General features: G+C 39.1%; 1 protein-coding gene across 1 annotated transcript; it reads right to left on the reverse strand.

The window, feature by feature from the left end:
- Positions 1 to 4,481, reverse strand: LOC139741864 (uncharacterized). The gene is made up of 2 exons (XM_071652440.1): positions 4,198 to 4,481; positions 1 to 779 (listed from the first exon to the last, which is right to left on the reverse strand). Exons 1-2 carry the CDS (start codon positions 4,479 to 4,481, stop codon positions 119 to 121), a joined length of 945 nt encoding a protein of 314 aa, XP_071508541.1. The 3' UTR covers positions 1 to 118.
- Between the last annotated feature and the right edge of the window lie 16,018 nt (positions 4,482 to 20,499).

Consider the following 20,499-nt stretch of genomic DNA (forward strand, 5'->3'; position numbering starts at 1 on the left):
AAACTTTGAATTCCTCTCAGAAATGTGTGCTCTTTCAAATTTCATAGGAGCGTTCTCATTATCTCAAGGAAAAGCAGGAAATCTAAAGCTCCATCTCAACCAAAACTATACGATCCCTTTAAGCAGAAACATTGACTTGAAGTCTATTTCGATACATCTCTTCGTATAGCGGCATCGCCTTTTCTCCAAGATCGATGACGTCGGGAGTCAGCTTGTCCTTAGGTGGAATCGGTGCACTTGCATTAAACTTCGAGCTTTCCAGAGCCACGCCCATGAATGCCTTGTTTTGATATAAGGTGTCTGCAGGCCACTTCCAAGTCGCAGTCACTTCCCTTGAAGCCTCCCATTCCAACATGGACTCGGAGTAGGGGAAACCCATGGCCTGGCAGTACTTGGACATCACCTCACCGGGATGGTTGAGTAGGTCGGAGGCATCGATCACCATCACAGACGGGTCGACGTTCTCCTTCACGTACTTCCACAGGTTGTAGTGACGCTGGAACGCATCTTCGAAGTAGTAGTCGGCTAGATAGTAGCGCATGTCAAACGTATCTTCTTTGTTTTGTGATTCGTCTAGTAGGTTTCCGGCGCTCAGTTGCTTGAATCCAGCCTTACGCAGGGAATTGTAGACCAAGAAAGGATGCCGGATGAGAAAGGCGTGTTTGAATCCAGCAGGGAGATACATCCGTAGACGTTCATCAGTCATCCCGGAACTCTGGTCTTTTACGAAGACGTATTTGCTGTCAGATTGTTCTAACTTCCTCTTCACGTTAGGGTACCTATACGTGTATACATAGCAAAAAGAAAACATTAAAAAGATGAACTCTTGGAACTCAGTCCATGTTAGTATATCTTCATATCCTCGGTAGCCAGTATGTATATGAACGAGTGAATATAAGCAGTGGATACTTTGCTGTGGTAACAAAACATAAAGTGAATGAACAAATCGATGGGGAAAAGGTGATCTTTTGAAAAGCGGAGCTTGAAAAGCGTAGATCATTCAAAGATGTCAAAATAATGTTATATCTAAATTGAATTAAATCTAAATTGATATATTTACAGCTATCACTGGTTAGAGCATTTTACGATAAATAACATAGATACTGCAGGTAATAAAAAAAAGTACATCATTTTATGATATCTATCTTAGAATATTTTAAAGTAACTATGGAGGACATACAAACTTAAAATGAAATAATATTGCGGCACATACACTTTTCATTGAGCCATACGTGCAGAAATAGTATAGTGACAAAAACTAACAGTACATGCCAGCACACACTCATATTATTTTGATCAAACACACGTAGAGCAAATTTCAAGAGTCTGGGAACAAGGTCATGAGATACCAGAACATCATTGACGAGAAGCTAGCCTTTCGGATTTAACGGGCGTAGTATTTACATTGTATTATGCTAACATTCTATGTCCTGATATTTACCTTAAGTCAACCTCTTCCCTTAAAGCAACATGGGAAAATTCATGTTCAAATCATTTATGTGTTAAAGTGTATGCAGCAAAACTTTAATCAACTGCTACGTTTGAAGCAGCACAAAGCTAGCACAAAACATTTCAATGGGAAATTGTCCATTTTGTATATGTATTATCATATTTCTTATTTCCTTTTTGAGACTCTGAGGCTGCCATCACCATCAAGCATGTGCTTGAGTACGGCAGGCTCCTGCATTTTTTCCTTCATCTTTATTTGGAAACAAGTGAATCGTCGATTCCTTTGATCTCATTGTTGTTATGTTTAAACTTTAAAGATCGTGATTATGATTTTATGAATGTTATATTGCTTTTTTCGTTATTCTGTTGCCAGACACACGTGTTGTCATTTACATACATGTATATGACTTCCTTGAAAAAATGCAGAAATAAATCGAACTGAAACTGAAACTGAATGGCTTATGGAATTTGCATCAATAAAGGACCAAAAAGATATAGTGGATAGATATTCTTTTTTAAAAATCACTTCTTGGAGATGACTTAACAAAAGAATCAGGTCATAACAATAACCTTATATAGAAAAGGTCAAAACATCTGAATAAAAAGCTGAAGCTGTGAGGAAGAAAGTCGGTATAAAGAAAAACATATATCTGTAGATTCAATTTCTTGGTTTTGCACCTACCGCGTCCTGTAATGAAATAAACAAAAAAAAATCGAATTAAATTCTGTTTCAAAACTGAAAGGAGAGGACCAACGTGTAGTTTGTTTATCGCCCTCCACTGACCTTTTTTAATCTATTTATTTATTTTAATTTTTTTTTTACTGAGCTTAAATTGAATGTTCCGTGTCTGATTTTGTTCAAGTTATGCACCGATTCATTCAAACACTGAGAACTTTACCTCAAAAACGTTTCAGTTTCGGACTATTTCAGTAGCTAGTAAAAACCACGTAACATAATGTAATCATAAAGATGTGCCATTGCGCATGATAAATGGTTTATCAACTGGATTCCTTGTTGAATCAAAATTAAAGCCTTTTCTGTAGTAAATGCAACCATAAATGCTTTACAATGATTTTGTTATGCATGTAATATAAACTGCACTTTTGCATTGCTCCTTTGTCATTCGGTTGTGTTTTCTTTATAATTTGTTTTAATTTGATTTGAGAAGAAAGGCAATCTTATCAAAAATTTTGTTTATGCAAATGGGAAACCTCATCTGTTTTACATAAAGCTGTGTGTTAGGAGTACCTCGTCTTGAAGACATAAACTTTTAATTCACTTAAACCTATTTGTTGCTCCGATTAGATTAATGAATTTGATAAACCTGCACTGTTCTGTTGATATCAAAACAAATTGGAAATGGGGAGATGTTCGATGTTTTGATGACTGTAGTTCTAGTAAAATCACACATCATTAACGCGACGGGAAGAAATGGAATCTTCGTCTAAAAGGAAAATAAGCAAAAAACAAACACAAACCAAATCATTCACTATACTGCTTTCATGCAATTGACAGATCTCCTCGTATGAATACGTACTTTACCCGCCTCATGAGCTAATGTTATATTTTCTATTAGGAAGCTGAACGTTACTGCGACTGCTGGTTGTATCATGTGTAGGTCTGAAAGTGGCAACATGACTAGAACGTTATCTATGGGAGGAAGAGAGCACTAACAATGCACGTTTGATTCTATGGGAATTGTAATTTGGGAAATGATTTACAGTAAACATTAAACCCAAGATCCTGTTTACTTCTGTGCCAGCAAATCCAACATGATTCCGAGTGAGAAAATAATGTCCCGTTGTGTCTCTTAGCTCGAATAAGTTAATCCACCTTCGAAAAGATGTAAACTATAGATAAAAAGTTTTTCAACAGAAACCCCCCCATAAAACTAAACGAAATGGAAGGGAAGGAAAACGATTTTAAAAATACGTTTCTTGGCTGGAAAATGCACAACATGTAAATATGACATTTGTCAAGGAAGTTTTATATAGGGAATGTCACATTTGATATGAATTTGTTGTTTTTGTTCATGGAAATGATTTCCTTTATCTACATAAACCCCTATTACTTTTAGTGTTGTGGTGTACCTGTAATATCATTACGGAACATTAAAAAAATCTATGGCATTGGGTATTATACCCTATTGTTGCCTTAATCTTCATCAACCACCTGCCAACTGGAGCATTATTATACCCTATTGTTGCCTTAAAGGGGAAGGCTAGTAACTGATCAGTGGGAATCAGTGGAAATGCTGGGAGATGATTGTTCCAATCCTTATGGGATTCATTCAAGAGTTCATTGTATATCTATTGTTGTGTGAAAATGATTTGCTTCAGAACGGTCTCATATTCAAGTAATGTGCAGATTAATGCTCCGTCACTGACCAGGGACGCTAACCTGGAAGCATTAATCTGCACATTACTTGAATATGAGACCATTCTGAAGCAAATCATTTTCACACAACAATAGATATACAATGAACTCTTGAATGAATCCCATAAGGATTGGAACAATCATCTCCCAGCATTTCCACTGATTCCCACTGATCAGTTACTAGCCTTCCCCTTTAATCTTCATCAACCAGCTGCCTTGAACAACTTGTAACATTTGGCTGCTTCTAGCTGCAACAAAGCAGGGAGGTGCCTCTCTGAACAAAGCCAGTATTAACGTGGTTAGGAATACTCTCGATATTATGCACAAATCAGCAAGCGCACATTATCAAACGAACATTGAGTACTACTTACTGCAGTCTTTCGATGTCAAAATCACAGGAGAGAATTTTACCAAGTCTCTCCGCAGCCATCTGAAAGGGTTCTTCGTAGCCAACGGAACTGATCGGCACGTCAGCAGTTCCAGCTTTCCCCATTTCTTCTCGGGCGAAATGGCAATAGCCGTAGGGCTCGAACCAAACTTCGCAGTCGGGAATACCGCCCATACATTTAGCGAAGGCCGTGGAGATCATTCGCGGCGTCGTCCACAGGATGGCTTTGCCGGTCCCTTCGACGACGTTTGGCTCTTGGTATTCCATGACCAGGCTTCAAAGGCACCGTCAAAGACACAAGAATGCTAGGAATTTCTTTGACTGCGAGAAAGAACGGTACGACTTATACAAAGCCAATGCGCGTGAGACAGCTGCCTAAAAGGTACACCTCAAAGGTGTGATGATGGTAAAGGCACTGGTAATAACATGTGGAGAAAACAGGTCAGTCGATAGGCTGGTCCTGTCATTGTATCACCGTCACTGCTATGACTACTTGCTATATTTGGGTATTACATACTGCTAAGTAAATATTATTTGGGCATTACACACAAATGGGCCCGAAATTCACGAAGGTGGTACAAATGCAACCATCTGGTTTCAACCATGGACAAAAACCATGGAGCGCCAAGTGTCGCATGGAATATTTCGTTACGAAATCAGTCATCTCGTCGATGAAATGATTATTTTGTAACGAAATGACAACATTTTGTAACTAAATGAACATTTCGTTAATGAAACGGTCATTTTGTCGACGAAATGACCAATTTCGTAACGAAATATTCTGTGCGACACTTGGCGCTCCATGGTTTTTGTCCGTAGTTTAAACCATGGTTTCATTTGTACCACCTTCATGAATTCGGGCCATTGTATGTAATGTATATATGTGCGTGTGTATATACATACACACACACACACATATATATATATATATATATCGTATTACACGACTGTGTAATATATAGATGTCGCATGAATTGTCTGTTTATACAAACATTGAATAGAAGTCTTGAGCATCAAACCATATGGAGTAATGAACATAACGGATTGAGTATGATTCAGCATGAGCTAACGTCTTCAGGGCGTATTTTGGCAACATAACACTTTGGCAATTACAAGAAATAACACAATGAGGATATCATATAGTTGCGGTGAATGAAAATGAATACAAAGGGCTACAGACATATTCAATTCAATTCAATTCAATTCAATTCAATTTAATGCAATCCTAATCGTCCAATAGAAAACATTATAGGAAATTCAACGCGGGATTTCTACATAAATGGTGGTGCTTAAAATGTCGAGAACACGAAAAAGCACATGATAAAAAAATAACTGAACATACATATAACAAACAAGGAAAAGTAGAAATTACGCGGTGCGTAATATATGTCCCCGCCGGAAGTAGCATTTTGTAGCAAAATGTACAATATAGGTCAAAATTCAAGGTCAAAGGTCAAAGAAGTCAAAGGTCTAAATTCTGTGTAGAAGTTTTGAAGCCCTCACCTAGTGCCATCACATAAAGCAAACGCAATCGAAATCGGGGTAGAAATGGCGAAGGAGTAGCATTTTGTAGCCAATGTACAATATAGGTCAAAAGTCAAGGTCAAAGGTCAAAGAAGTCAAAGGTCAAAATTCTGTGTAGAAGTTTTGAAGCCCTTACCTAGTGCCATCACATAAAGCAAACAGAATCGAAATCGGGTTAGAAATGGCGAAGGAGTAGCATTTTGTAGCAAAATGTACAATATAGGTCAAAAATCAAGGTCAAAGGTCAAAGAAGTCAAAGGTCAAAATTCTGTGTAGAACTTTTGAAGCCCTCACCTAGTGCCATCACATAAAGCAAACGCAATCGAAATCGGGTTAGAAATGGCGAAGGAGTAGCATTTTGTAGCAAAATGTACAATATAGGTCAAAAATAAAGGTCGCATTTTGTAGCAAAGTGTACAATATAGGTCAAAAATCAAGGTCAAAGGTCAAAGAAGTCAAAGGTCAAAATTCTGTGTAGAACTTTTGAAGCCCTTACCTAGTGCCATCACATAAAGCAAACGCAATCGAAATCGGGTTAGAAATGGCGAAGGAGTACCATTTTGTAGCAAAATGTACAATATATGTCAAAGGTCAAGGTCAAAGGTCACAACTGAAATTCTGTGTAGAAGTTTCAAAGCTCCCATGTAGTGTTATCATATATAGCAAACAGAATCAAAATTGGCTCATAAAACAGAGAAGTAGCAAATTGAAGATTTTGATCACACACGGAGGCACACACAGACAGACGGACAGACGGACACACACACGGACACACACACACGTACGGAGCCCGTTTCATAGTCCCCTGCTCGAACTCGTTCGGCGGGGACAAAAATGGCGAACAGCAATAGACAAACATATTAGACTACACTTTAATAGTTTACCTGCTTGGCAGACGTGTGTGTGGCTTGGGATTGGGTTGAAGCTACTCTGTGGAGGGATGATGAGGAATCATGTGATATACCAACAGTGACGGATCGGCGGGGGGAGGGGGGGGGGGGGGGGAGGAGAGACTGAATGGCAAGATGTTACAATCGGGCGGTGAGTTGGCTCAGTCGGTAGCGCGGTAGCGCGTCTGCCTCACGATCACGCGGCCCGCGGGTTCGAGCCCGAGTCTGGACTGAGCAATATTGTGTGTAAGCATACCGTCCCCTCTAGCAAGAGGCAAAACACTCTGTCCCTCGGATAGGACAGAAAATGGAGGTCCCGTGTATGAGAGAGTAACAACTCATGCACGTAAAAGATCCCGCTTCATTCATTCATCGCAAAGACCAGGGTGTTTAACCCGGTGAAGTGGTCCCGGAGACCTCACACCCAACTGGACCCCATGGAAGACCAGCTTAACGTAGCTGAATATGGGCTATCCAGCCATCTTCTCAGATGGAAAATGAATCAAACAAACAAAACAAACAACGAAATATGTAGATAAAAGAATTATAACTCACCAATACAATATTTCATTATTGGTGCACTATAGCTATATGATTATATTTATATTCATTTTGCGTTGGATATATTATGATTAGGATTGAAAATTTTTTGTTACGTTGTATATACTTCGTGAAAAATGCAGAAATCAAATCAAATTAAAATCAAACCCGGAAGGGGCACCAGAATTATTTTTTGCGCCCCATCCCCCCCCCCCCCTTTATGAAATTCCTGGATCCGCCCCTGTACCATGTATATTGGGAAAGGTGGTGTGTGTACGGTGGTGCGTGTCTGGCAGGGTTTGGGTCTGATGGTGGCTTTAAAGAGGTGAGTATGTCAGTAGAGGATTGTTTTGGGAGTACAAACTAATGGACATCATTCTGTGGTCATTGTCATGCAGTCTTTGACATTATATTCATGTTTATTTACGTAAACTTTTAATCCTTCATTGTGTTATGTCTGTAATTGCCAAATATGTTGCCAAATAATAGTATGTCCTCAAGTAGTTGGCTCATGCTGAAATCAAACTCAATTTAGATTTAGCATGTTCATTTCTCTCTATGGCTTGTTATGGTCAAGACTTGGCCATGTTTGCAGCAGACAGTAATTATGGCAAGGAAGACCATAAGTCGAAAGCTGCTCCTACCCAGCTGTCATTGTGTGACATCTATCATCTCCAATGTCACAATAATCATCATCCTTCCCAAGATGACAAAAGCGTTTGGCAAAAATATTAGCGTCGTTCCACTATAGTATCGTGATTCCTTACTTATATGGCGCGAAAATATATCACATCATATAACGCCCATCAGACTGTTGAGCGCTTTCTTTTATGCCGTCAAACGGTGTATATATAGGAGGTGTGTAAGGCCCATGGCGGGGGTGGGGGGTGGGCGGTGGGCGGGGTGGGAGGGGAGGACAGATGTTGTGTCGAACGACCTGGACCTAACAGAGATAGAAAGGCCACGTTTTGGGGAAGATCGGTAACCCTTGCGTCGTACATGTATGACCCGATTCGAATCTCCACATGCTCTGGGGTATTTTGGAACATAAAAGACTTCATTATGAAAAACCACTCCTACCTATAAGTAATCAAGCCTCTGGAAATTGTTACAAACATCGAGATACTGGGCACTTATTAAAAGACTTAAGCCGTAAAGCAAACTTAAAGGATACAGACAATATGGCTTGCAAAAAAAAAAAACACCCACAAAAAACAACTACTTAATCACTAAATCAAATCAATAAAGATGAGATTGAATTGCATTTCCATTGGTGTCATGCCAAATATTTATTTTAATGTGAATCATGAATGCGCAAAATATGGCAACAGCTGTATACATTAGACTTTTATATATGACATTTTGATGATCTTTTGTCATTGCATAAAAAATATTTTGATACTATATAGTTTCTGAGATACAGATTATAGGTATATGAGCTTTAGATGCCCCTCAAATAATGGAGATGTGCTATACTTCATTACAATTTATGCCGAACACATCAGACCTCATGTAAACCTTTGCTTCCATATTATCCAGGGAATGTATTTACTTTTCACTTGATATCGCAGGGTCAGTACATCGCTGTCCATTGTTTATCAGAAAACTTTTGTTGGGTCAAGACACCTCAATCCGTTCCCCGGAATCTGGCAACACCAACTTCTTTTACGGGACCTGGGGCTAAGCATGAATTTGTTGAATGATGTACATCCCATAGTTCCTGTCCTTAATGTCGTGTCTCCTTCACATGTTTATCTCCGGCAGATCACACAAAGTCATACACTCTTACACGGCCAAAGGGGCTTCCTGTTGGTTCCATTGATGACACAAACACACCGACACAAAAAAACGGACAAACAGACAAATACAGATAACCAGACAATTTTATTCAGCAGCTCCAATCTGTGGATTTGTCTGACATCATTCTATATGATACTGACAATGTTAGCAAATCATATCATGTGTTCATTCAAAAACTCTGCCATCTATATGAAATATGTAATTCTCCGTTTGTTCGAGTCGCCGGAAGAATATGTCAAAGCCTTGGACAACTCACGGAATTTTTAAAACTGATAAAAAGAAAGCATGTAGAGATTGTACAGAATTTTTGTCAGAAATCCAACCGACAAAACACGCATGGCTCATGTCACTCATGAACACAATGAAAACAGCTTGACGAAAATTTGGCAAAAGTTACCGCGACAACGTCCGAGCAATGGTGAAAAAGATTAACAGGCATGGTGAAAAAAGATTACCCGGACGCTACCTGGATGTTATCGCGGTAACTCTAGTTTGAAAGGCTCTGTGAAAACGGGGCTTGAGATAAGCATCTGTGATGTAAGGATTATTAAAGCTATATTTACCAGCACATCCACGTACCTGCCATCAATAGTGGTATTTGGCAATATCAATAGAAAATCTTCTCTTTTGTTTTACTGTAATTAATGAAAAATAATGAAATAGATGCTTTCCATCTTTCCATCTTTGAGAATTAATAGACTGTTTTTGTATATTACAATGTACGGTGTTTCTTTTCCTACAGCCTAGTAATGCTGCGTTTACACCATGTGCCCGGTGGCCACGGCAGCCCCGTTTCAGGTGACCGTTAACAAAACGGGATGAACGTGAAACAAGAGAAGGAATAGGCAAACGTGACAGGCCGTGATTGTCATGGATGCCGTGTCAGATTTTCGAACTGTCAAAAAATGTGCCCCGGCAGCCCCAGTGCTAATGAGGAATGTTGTATGCCGTCATAAAACGGGGGTGAACGCAACGAAACACGACACTTAATAGGCCGTAGTAAAACTTGGTGGCGGGCCGAAGCGGGACGCGACGAAAAATATTGATAGTTTATATAGCCTGACCAGACGCCACGGCGGGGAACGGAACGAACAAGACTAGAATGTGGGGGGGGGGGGGGGGGGGGGCAGGAGAATGTCTCGTTTAAACACGGAGCACATATACGTTTCGGACAAATTGGGCTGCCATGGCCGGCGGGAACATGGTGTAAATGCAGCTTTACGAATTCACCTACTCCTCCCATAAAATTCCATAGGCAGGAATTCACTTACTTGTTGCTAGGTAGGGCAAATTTTTGTGGTTGTTGAGGGCACTTTTGTTAACAAAGCTTACATAAACTCTGAATACATTACTGAACCATTTTATTGAGGACCTTTCTATGGTCATGTGGTCTACGCAAGTTCATGTTTTATTTGAACATGATTTACGTATGCCACGTATCGGTACGTTGGGCAAGCCAATTTGTCATGTCGTTTTGTACACCAGTGAAGTGCCTGACCAACTGAGAAATAGAAAATAAAGGTAATTTGTGCCCATGTGCACAAGAGCTACTTCGAACTGGCTTTTTCGTGACACGGTTTGAAGGTTTTTAAAAACAAACCAGACTGCTTTGATAAAGCTTTCTTAGTCTATATGTTTGAAAAAAAAACCAACAACAAAAACACATGCATAATTATTTCCCAGCCAATATTCCTGGAAATCGTCTTAAATTGCTAAGTCATTTCAAATGTGTTGACATGTGTTACTATCATCAATTGAAACGGTTACAAATTCTGCAATCAACGGGTTTTTGAAAATTATAGTCCCGACGAAACAACTACAACAGCATATACGTAGAGACAGAGAGGTAAAAAAAAATGAAGAGGGGTATTACTCAACCTTACAAATATTAACAGTAAATGAAGCCTGGTAAAAACGTCGAAAGAATGATAGAGCACTATAACCCTAGAAATGTGTTTTTCGAAGAAGTATGTAAAATTTGTTGTATCGTGTTACCAAAGACTGAAAAAAAATGAACTGCGTTTTCATTATCATTTTGCTTGATTTTGCTTTTGCCATCCCTTTAAGCAGACACATTGACTTGAAGTCTATTTCGATACATCTCTTCGTATAGCGGCATCGCCTCTTCTCCAAGATCGATGACGTCGGGGGTCAACTTGTCCTTGCGTGGAATTGGTGCACTTGCGGTAAACTTCGAACTTACCAGAGCCACGCCCACGAATGCCTCGTTTTGGTATAAGGTATCTGCAGGCCACTTCCAAGTCGCACTCGCTTCCCGTGAGGCCTCCCACTCCAACATGGACTCGGAGTAGGGGAAACCCATGGCCTGGCAGTACTTGGACATCACCTCACCGGGATGGTTGAGTAGATCGGAGGCATCGATCACCATCACGGACGGATCGATGTTCTCCGTCACGTACTTCCACAGGTTGTAGTGACGCCGGAACGCATCTTCGAAGTAGTAATCGGCTAGATAGTAGCGCATGTCAACTGTGTCTTCTTTGTTGTGCGATTCGTCTAGTAGGTTTCCGGCCCTCAATTGCTGGAATCCAGCCTTACGCAGGGAATTGTAGACCAAGAAAGGATGCCGGATGAGAAAGGCGTGTTTGAATCCAGCAGGGAGATACATCCGTAGACGTTCATCAGTCATCCCCAAACTCTGGTCTTTTACGAAGACGTATTTACTGTCAGATTGTTCTAACTTCCTCTTCACGTTCGGGTACCTAAATAGCAAAGAGGAAACATTAAAAACATGAACTCTGGGAACTCACATGATAGGAAAATGCATGGTAACATGTTTGAACGAATTAATATAAGCAATGCATTCTTTGCGGTGGTAACAAAAAAAAAGTGAATAAACAAATCGATCGTAAAAAAAGTGATCTTTTGAAAAGCGGAGCTTGAAAACCGTAGATCACCCCAAAATGTCAAAATAATGTTATATCTACATTCATCTATTACAGTCAGCACTTTGCGACGAAACATAGATACTGCAGGTAATTTGAAAATAAAAACATCATATGTGATACTTATTTTTTATTCATTATCTTTTTTACTATTGAGTATCCATAGGTGATATACAAACTTAAAATGAAATAATGTTGCAGCACAGACACTATTCATTGAGCCATATGGATAGAAATAATATGGTAACCATAAAACGACAATACAGCAAGCACACACTCATTAATCCAACACAAGTAGGGAAAAATTCAAGAGTCGGGGAGCATTTTACCCAATACCACGGCATCATTGACGAGAAATTTGTCTTTCGGGTTTTAAGGGCGTGTTATGCCAGCATTCTATGTCTTGATTATATTAACCTTAAGGCAACCTTGTTTCTCACAGCAGCATGGGAAAATTCATGTATAAATAATTTACGTGTTAAACTGCATGCAGCAAAATTGTTATCGACTGCTACGTTAATGGCTTATGGAATCACACACGTCTGAAGTTGCATGAATAAAGAACCAAAAAGACTTGGTGAATAAAAATATCAAAAACAAAAATCACTTGTTGGAGAGGACCTAACAAGTGTGATACGGTATGAAGAATCAGATCATAACAATAACATTATTTAGAAATGGTTAAAACATCTGAATAAAAAGCGGAAGCTATAAGGAAGAAAGTCAGTAGTTTTGCACTTTTCGCGCCTTGTAATTGTAATGAAATAAATAAAAAATCTAATCAAATTCTGTACCAAAACTGAAAGGAGAAGATCGACGTGTCAACTATTTAATTATCGCCGTCCGTGTCTGATTTTGTTCAAATAATGCACCTGATTCATTTGAGCACTGAGAACTTTACCTCAAAACGTTTCAGTTTCGGACTACTCTCTGTAAAAATGGATATTTTCGCGCGATTAATTTTTCGCGCTCGACCCGGTAAGAAGAGTTTCGCTTGTTTTTAATTCCGTGGAATCAAGACATTAAGTACGGGAACATATGGCAAGCAAAAATATTCGCGTGCTTTTATTTTCGCGCTAGTTTCTCGTTGCGCGAAATGCGCGAAAATTTCCACTTTTACGGTATTTCAGTATAGCTACAGTATACCCCGTAACATGGTATGGTAATCACAAAGCTATGTTACTGCGCATTGTATAAATGGTTTATTTACTTGCTACCTCGTTGAATCAAAATAAATGCACTTCCTTTATGTGCAACCACTAAATGCTTTGCAATGATCTTGTTATTCATGAAACTGCACTTTTGCATATGGCTCCTTTGTTATTTGGTTGTGTTTTCTTTAAATTTGTCACATGCATGTAATTTGTGTTGATTTGATTTGAGAACCAGAATAAATACGGAAGAATGAACTAACAAAGTTCGATACATTACACGGTGAAGAAAAGCAATTTTATCACAATTTTTGTTCATAAGAGAATGCAAATGGGGAAACCTAGCTCATCTATTTTACATAAAGCTGTGCGTTAGGAGTACCTCCTCTTGAAGACAAAAACTTTTAATTAACTTAATTTCATTTACCTCCCCGTCAAAACCAATGAATTTGATAAACCTGCACTGTTCTGATATCAAAAATATTGAAAATGGGGAGATGTTCGATGTTTTGATGACTTTAGTTCTAGTGAAATCACACATCATTAACACGAATGGACAGAGTGGAATCTACGTCTAAAAGGAAAACAAGCATTAAACAACCACAAAACCAAATCATTCACTGTACTGCGTTCATGCGATTGAAAAATCTCTTCGGAGGACGTACTTTACCCGCCTCATGAGCTAATGTTATTTTCTATTAGGAAGCTGAACGTTACTGCGACTGCTGGTTGTATCATGTGTAGGTCTGAAAGTGGCAGCATGACTAGAGCTTTATCTATGGGAGGAAGAGAGCACTACCAGTGCACGTTTGATTCTATGGGAATTGTAATTTGGGAAATGGTATACAGTAAACATTAAACCCCAAGACCCTTTTCACTTTTCTGTATTTCTGTACCAGCAAATCCAACATTACTCCGTGTGAGAAAAGTCCCGTTGTGTCTCTTAGCTCGAATAAGTTAATCCACCGTCGAGAAATTGTAAACTATAGATAAAACGATTTTCAACAGAAAAACCCCACAAAATAAACTGAACGAAATGGAAGAAAAAAAAAGCGAAATCTGAATCTATAACTAAGATACTTTTCTTGGCTGAAAAAAAAATGCTTAACAGGTACATATGACATTTGTTAAGGAAGTTTCAGGGAATGTCACATTTGATATGAATTTTGATGTTTATGTTCATGGAAATGACTTGATTTATCTATACATAGACCCTTATTACTATGTAGTGTCGTGGTGTACCTGTAATATCATTATGAGGCATTAAAAAAATGTATTACCGGAATGGGTACCATTATTACCTGATAGTCTTCATCAACCACTTGCTAACTGGAGTATTGTAAGAATGCCTTGAACAACTTGTAACATTTACTGCGCTTCTAGCTGCAACGAAGACAATACCAAAGTGGTTTGGAATACTCTCGAAATCATCCACAAATCAGCAAGTGCATCAAACGAACATTCGCTTAATATAATACTTACTGTAGTCTTTCGGTGTCAAAATCACAAGACAGAATTCTGCCCAGTCTCTCCGCAGCCATCTGAAAGGGTTCTTCGTAACCAACGGAACTGATCGGCACATCAGCAGTTCCAGCTTTCCTCATTTCTTCCCGGGCGTAATTGCAATAGCCGTAGGGCTCGAACCAAACTTCGCAGTCGGGAATACCGCTCATACATTTAGCGAAGGCCGTGGAGATCATTCGCGGCGTCATCCACAGGATTGCTTTGCCCGTCCCTTCGACGACGTTTTGCTGTTGGAATGCCATGACCAGGCTTCAAAAGCACCGTTAGACACAAATGGCAAGTATCCCTTTTGACTGTGAAAAAGAAACGGCACGACGTGCAAAGGTAATGTAAGTGAGACAATGGTAAACGGCGATTCTGGTTTTAGTTCAGGGTTAAATCCGTACACCTCTCAACAGTGTGATAATGATAATGGCACTGGTAATAAATGTGTAATGTATAAATGGGTACTGTGGTAATGTGGAACACACAAGTCTGTTGATGGGGGGGGGGGGATGTGCTATCATTATAGGGCCTACTGCCGCTGCTATAACTACTTGCCATCTAGAAATTACATACACAAACTCACGCACACATAAGATATTATGGTATTGTGTATATTATTATGATGTATATATAACAGTGACAATGAATTTTAGACAAATAGATGTGGCAAAAAAATGTCAGTCCACACAAACATAAATATAATGGACATACATACGGTCCTATCGTATAAAGGAAAATGGCGAACAGAAATAGATTAATTACAGAACTGTATAACTATACTTCATGATCATGGTTGATGGTGTAGTTACCTGCTTGGAAGACGTGTGTGTTGCTTGGGATGTGTTAAGACTGGCTGTGGCGGGATGATGGGGAATCACGTGATAAACATGCACTGGGAAGGATGGTGTGTGCGCGGTGGTGCATGTCTGGCAATGTTAAGGTCTGATTAGTTGCTAAAAGAGATGGGTTGTGTGTTAATGACAATTGTGAGTGTGTCAGAAAAGGATTTTTTTGGTGGGGGTGGGGGTGGGGGAGTACAGAATAATAGATATTTTCATGGTCAAAGTCACTCTGTATATCATACTCATGTTTATTTACAGTTGCGTAATGTCTTATAATTGCCAAATATGTTTTCAGATATGCCCTGAAGTCGTTAGCTCATGCTGAAATCAACCTCAATTCATTATGTTCATTACTCCATATAGTTTATTATGCTCAAGACTTCTATTCTATGCTTGTATATATGCAGACAATAAAGATGAAGAAGGCCTAAGGTCGAAGGCTCCTACTACCTAGCTAGCATCGTGGGACATCTATTTTCTTCATTGTCACAGTTATTATCATCCTTCCCTGCAAGATGACAAAAGCCTTTGGTAAAAGCATCAGCTCCATACTATATAATCATATAGCTTAACCTTTTTTCCTTTACTACTTTGCCTCACCTTCATATGTCATCGCAATTCATGCCGAACTCATCAGAATTCCTGCAAAACACATGTGCTTCCAGATTATCCAAAGAATGCATTTGTTTTTCACTTGATATCGTGGGGTCAGTATAACACCGCTATCCCTTGTATATCAGTCAACGTTTGTTGGGTCAACACACCTCTATCCGTTCTCCGGAATCTGGCAACACCAACGTTTTTACGGGACCTGGGGCTACGCATGTTTTGCCGAATGGTGTAGATCCCATAGTTCCTGTCCATAATGTTTTGTCTCCTTAATTTGTTTATCTCCTGCAGATTACACACAGTCACACACTCTTACACGGCCAAAGGTACTTCCTGTTTGCTGCTGCAACACTCTAAAATTTTACCCATAAGTCTTTTCGATGAATCACAAAGACACATACTTCACTGTATGGCGATTATTGTATTATCATTTTGTTATTTGTATATGACGTTTTATTGGAATGAAATGCAAAATATAACATCTTCATACAGCAAGCCATTTTCACAAGCTTATTAACTATCCAAGGTCAGACTATAGTTTCCTCTTACTTATCTGAGCGTCTTGCATCTTTATAGATCTACACACTTTTTTTTTCTTTTATATGGATTACTTTATTGATAGTATCATTATGAGCATTACTTTCATTCTTTGTTTCCCTTGGTACAAGAACCTTAATTATGACAATTGTTTATATCAAAATAAGCTTATTTCGTTTGTTATATTATTGCTCTCAATTGAGAAATATGGAATATAGATGAAACATTTGAACACTGATTAACAGTAGATAATAACAAAAACTCACACATTACGCTAACATTTGTGTCGACTATATAGGTACTAAGATAAAATTCGGTAATGAAAATATAGGCTTGCATGTGATTTACGTATGTAAGTATGTCCACCTCACTGATTCATACGCACATGTGTCTTTGTGGAGCGTGACCGTGATACATAAACAGGTTGCAAATTATTTGGTGGCACGAATTCGTCTCGCCACGAGGATCTTGAAGGTTGACCTTGTATAAAATGACTCCTATGTACCATACCAAGTATCTCCGAAGAACTTGTCTCCTATGAACATACCTTCTTTTCAAGCAAGTGTCAAGGAAACAAGCATACACACACACACACACACACACACACACACAATCTTAACAAGTGAAATGTTATTTGTAAAGCCACTTAAGTGGTTGATAGCCTCCGCGCTCATCACAAATTGCTAAATTTTGGCCTAGTACCTCCTTGATATCACAAACCGTATTCTTTCGGCAATGCTATCCGAACTACTTGATAAAGGCGTGAGAGTGTCGAGAAGTCTGGCGTTACGTCCGAAGGATTACCTTTTTGGATAGTTACTGATTTGTGAAAGTATTATCTGAATATCACATGTGAGTAAATTGAAACACATACAATGACATTTCGTCATGAAGAAAAAGTATCATTGACAAATACCGATAAAAAGGGGAAAGATTACTAAAATTAAAGCTAAGAATCTTGAACTGCTTCAGCGGAAACATTGATTCTGGAGAGAAACATCTCCTCGTAATACGGCATTGCCTCGTCTGCCAGGTCAATGACATCTGGAGGGAGATCATCCCTTGCTGGAACAGGTGGAGCTGCCAAGAACCTGGAGCTCTCCAGGGCAGCGCCCTTGAAGATCTTACTACGATACTGGTTAGGTGACGGCCACTTCCATGTCTTGGCCATCTCTTCCGAAGCTTCCCACTCCAACATGGACTCGGAGTAGGGGAAACCCATGGCCTGGCAGTACTTGGACATCACCTCACCGGGATGGTTGAGTAGGTCGGAGGCATCGATCACCATCACGGACGGGTCGATGTTCTCCTTCACGTACTTCCACAGGTTGTAGTGATGCTGGAACATATTCTCCAAGTAATACACAGCTATGTACTGGCGCATGTCGAAAGTTTTCTCCTGTGTGTCCGGTGGCAACAGGTTGCTTGCTTTCAGCTGCCTGAATCCAGCTTTGCGCAAGGAGTTGTACACCTGGAAGGGATGTCTAAAAAGAAAGCAATGTCTGTATCCTGAAGGGAGATATTTCTTCTTGTCGTCTGTATTCATCCCACAACTTTCGTCCTTCACAAAGACGAACTTGCTATTGGATTCCTCTAATCTCTTCTGTACACTTGAATACCTGTAATGACACACAAGATTTTTTTTTTTGAGGGGGGGGGGGGGAGTTGATTAACGGAACTCAGCTAGTACGGCTTGATTGCTGCAGACGTTCATGTTCAATTTCTTTTTTAAATTCTAGTCAATTCAACTGTAAATTAATTAATTCACATGGACCTACCCGTATTGAGTAGACAACGCATTGAGTTTGTTTGTATAAGAACTATGCCATTTTTTTCTAGTCATATCATTGTATAATATGCTTAGATCTTGTGGTTTTATGAGGTATTTCTCCTTCTACTCTAGTTTTTGCTACTTGATTTATTCTAGCTGGTTCAAGCCTAAAAGGTTTTCAACTCTTTATGTTATCTTAACTAGAAATCGAAGTGCACTGTTTTATTCTCGTTAGATTTTCCCGTTACTTCATGAAGGAGGTCCTGTGTTATCCTTGAAATCGTAACAGATTTCTTTTTGCCTCTCTAGCATGATGTTTTTCATATCAATAGAATGCTATTATTTTCATTTTCATCAATTATATTACTTTTAATATCAGCTGCCGAAGAATGAATTGTTGAATTTTTCATGTTTGTACAAGAATCCTTAGTTTTTGTTTTATTTTGTTATTAACATTTGGTACTTTCCCCTCCCCCCCCCCCTCCACAAGCATATACATGATTGGTTTCCCAAATATTCATTCAACAGTTATCATTTACTCACCTTTGAACTCTCATTATCATTGTAATGAAAGAATGACGCAGAAATGAAGACAACCGAACTGTCTTTTAAAGATTTGATGACAATGTTCACATTAAACACATTATACTCATAGCCTTTGAGGCATACACGCTCAACTTACGTCAGTTGATCGGCCACAAATTCGCAGTTGAAAATTAGACCAAGCCTCTCGCTAGCAAGTGAGAATTCTCTTTCGTGTCCATCGTAACTTCGCGGGATATCAACAATTCCTGCTTTCTTCATTTCCTCTTCGGCGAAATGACAGAAGCCGTAGGGCTCGTACCAAATTTCGCAGTCGGGAATGCCGCTCATACAGCTAGCCAAAGCCGTGGAGATCATTCGGGGTGTCATCCACATGACGGCCCTGCCTGCTCCCTCCCGATCGTTTGGATCCTGGTTCGCCATGGCTTTCGGGTTCACTCGAGAAACTGCCGGCTGATCGGGCCAAAAGAGTTATGTTTTTACCCACTCTTAAGTGGGTAGAGAAACATAGGGCCTACTTTGAACGAGCTCGATCCGGGGCGCCGAGGTTTAATAGGTATAGGCTACTCACCGAAGTTCATAACAATTAGCATAGATCGCAGTGGGATAGGCGCACAGGCTGCTCGGTTTGAAGGTTCTCTGCATTGTCATGCGGATCACCTTAAGACTTCGTTAGAATATCTTTGTTTGTTTATTCTTTCTTTCTGTAATCTGTAATATCTTTTGTGTAAATTTTGTAATCATATCATCATTCAGATCATTTTCAAACAAAAACTCATATTAATGCTACTTAATGATTATAGCTTGTCTGATTAAAATCGTTTAACATGCTATTTGCATTATCCTCTTTCAATGCACGGCGAATTAATTTGAAGTGTACGCTCGCCTTGCCTCTGATTTCACAACGTCCATGCTCCTATGAAATCATTACACTAGTACTCATAAAGTATGTACATTGAATTCGTTATGAACTTGATTGTCGACATTATGCTCGTATACTTGTGTATTTATATGCTGGTTTTTTTCACCCAGTATTACTTATTTTTTTCTGTTTTTTCCTTCTCCCCTTTTCTTTCTCTTTCATGTTACCTCTTTTGCTCTTTGTACCTTGCTATTTAAGCTTTCATGTAGTTTTGTATCAGTACTTTGTGTCCTATCTCCACTGCAAAGCGAATTCACGTTTTCATTTTGTTTTCCTTGAACCCACGGTCTCTTGCTCAATGTTTGTCTGATTGCTCCCATATCTTTAACACATAAATCATAGACCATGTTACATGAATCATAACATAAGATAACGACTTATTGATTAGAGGAGATCTTGACCATGACAATTAAGGTAAAAGGCTATATCACCTGTATCTTTGAATGTTTTATCCTGAATACAGATATTTTCTAATACATTCCCGACGCCCTCAAATTTCGCACACAGTCCGATTAGATCTTGATAATTATAAGATATCAAATATCATTATTTGACTTTGTCTGTAGAACGCATTGCTGCCATATTTTGCATACATCAATGGAACATGCCATCAGATTCATTTTAGATAGGTTTATAGATAGCTTTATTCCAATGACATCTTCCTTTATGTTTTCAAGACTGAAGATGAAATTTCAAAATGGTCATCATTACTATGGAGTCCAGATTGCTGCAGATCACTTT

This window comes from Diadema antillarum, unplaced genomic scaffold (assembly GCF_040938485.1).
Source record: "Diadema antillarum isolate AM-2024a unplaced genomic scaffold, OU_Dant_1.0 seq00000958_RagTag, whole genome shotgun sequence".
Taxonomy (NCBI): Eukaryota; Metazoa; Echinodermata; class Echinoidea; order Diadematoida; family Diadematidae; genus Diadema; species Diadema antillarum.

Excerpts from the sequence above, each read along its gene's own strand:
- LOC139741864 (XM_071652440.1), bottom strand. The coding sequence starts at position 4,481 with ATGGAATACCAAGAGCCAAACGTCGTCGAAGGGACCGGCAAAGCCATC. Across the intron at positions 780-4,197 it reads TTTGACATCGAAAGACTGCA|GTACCCTAACGTGAAGAGGA; the intron begins GTAAGTAGTACT and ends ATACACGTATAG.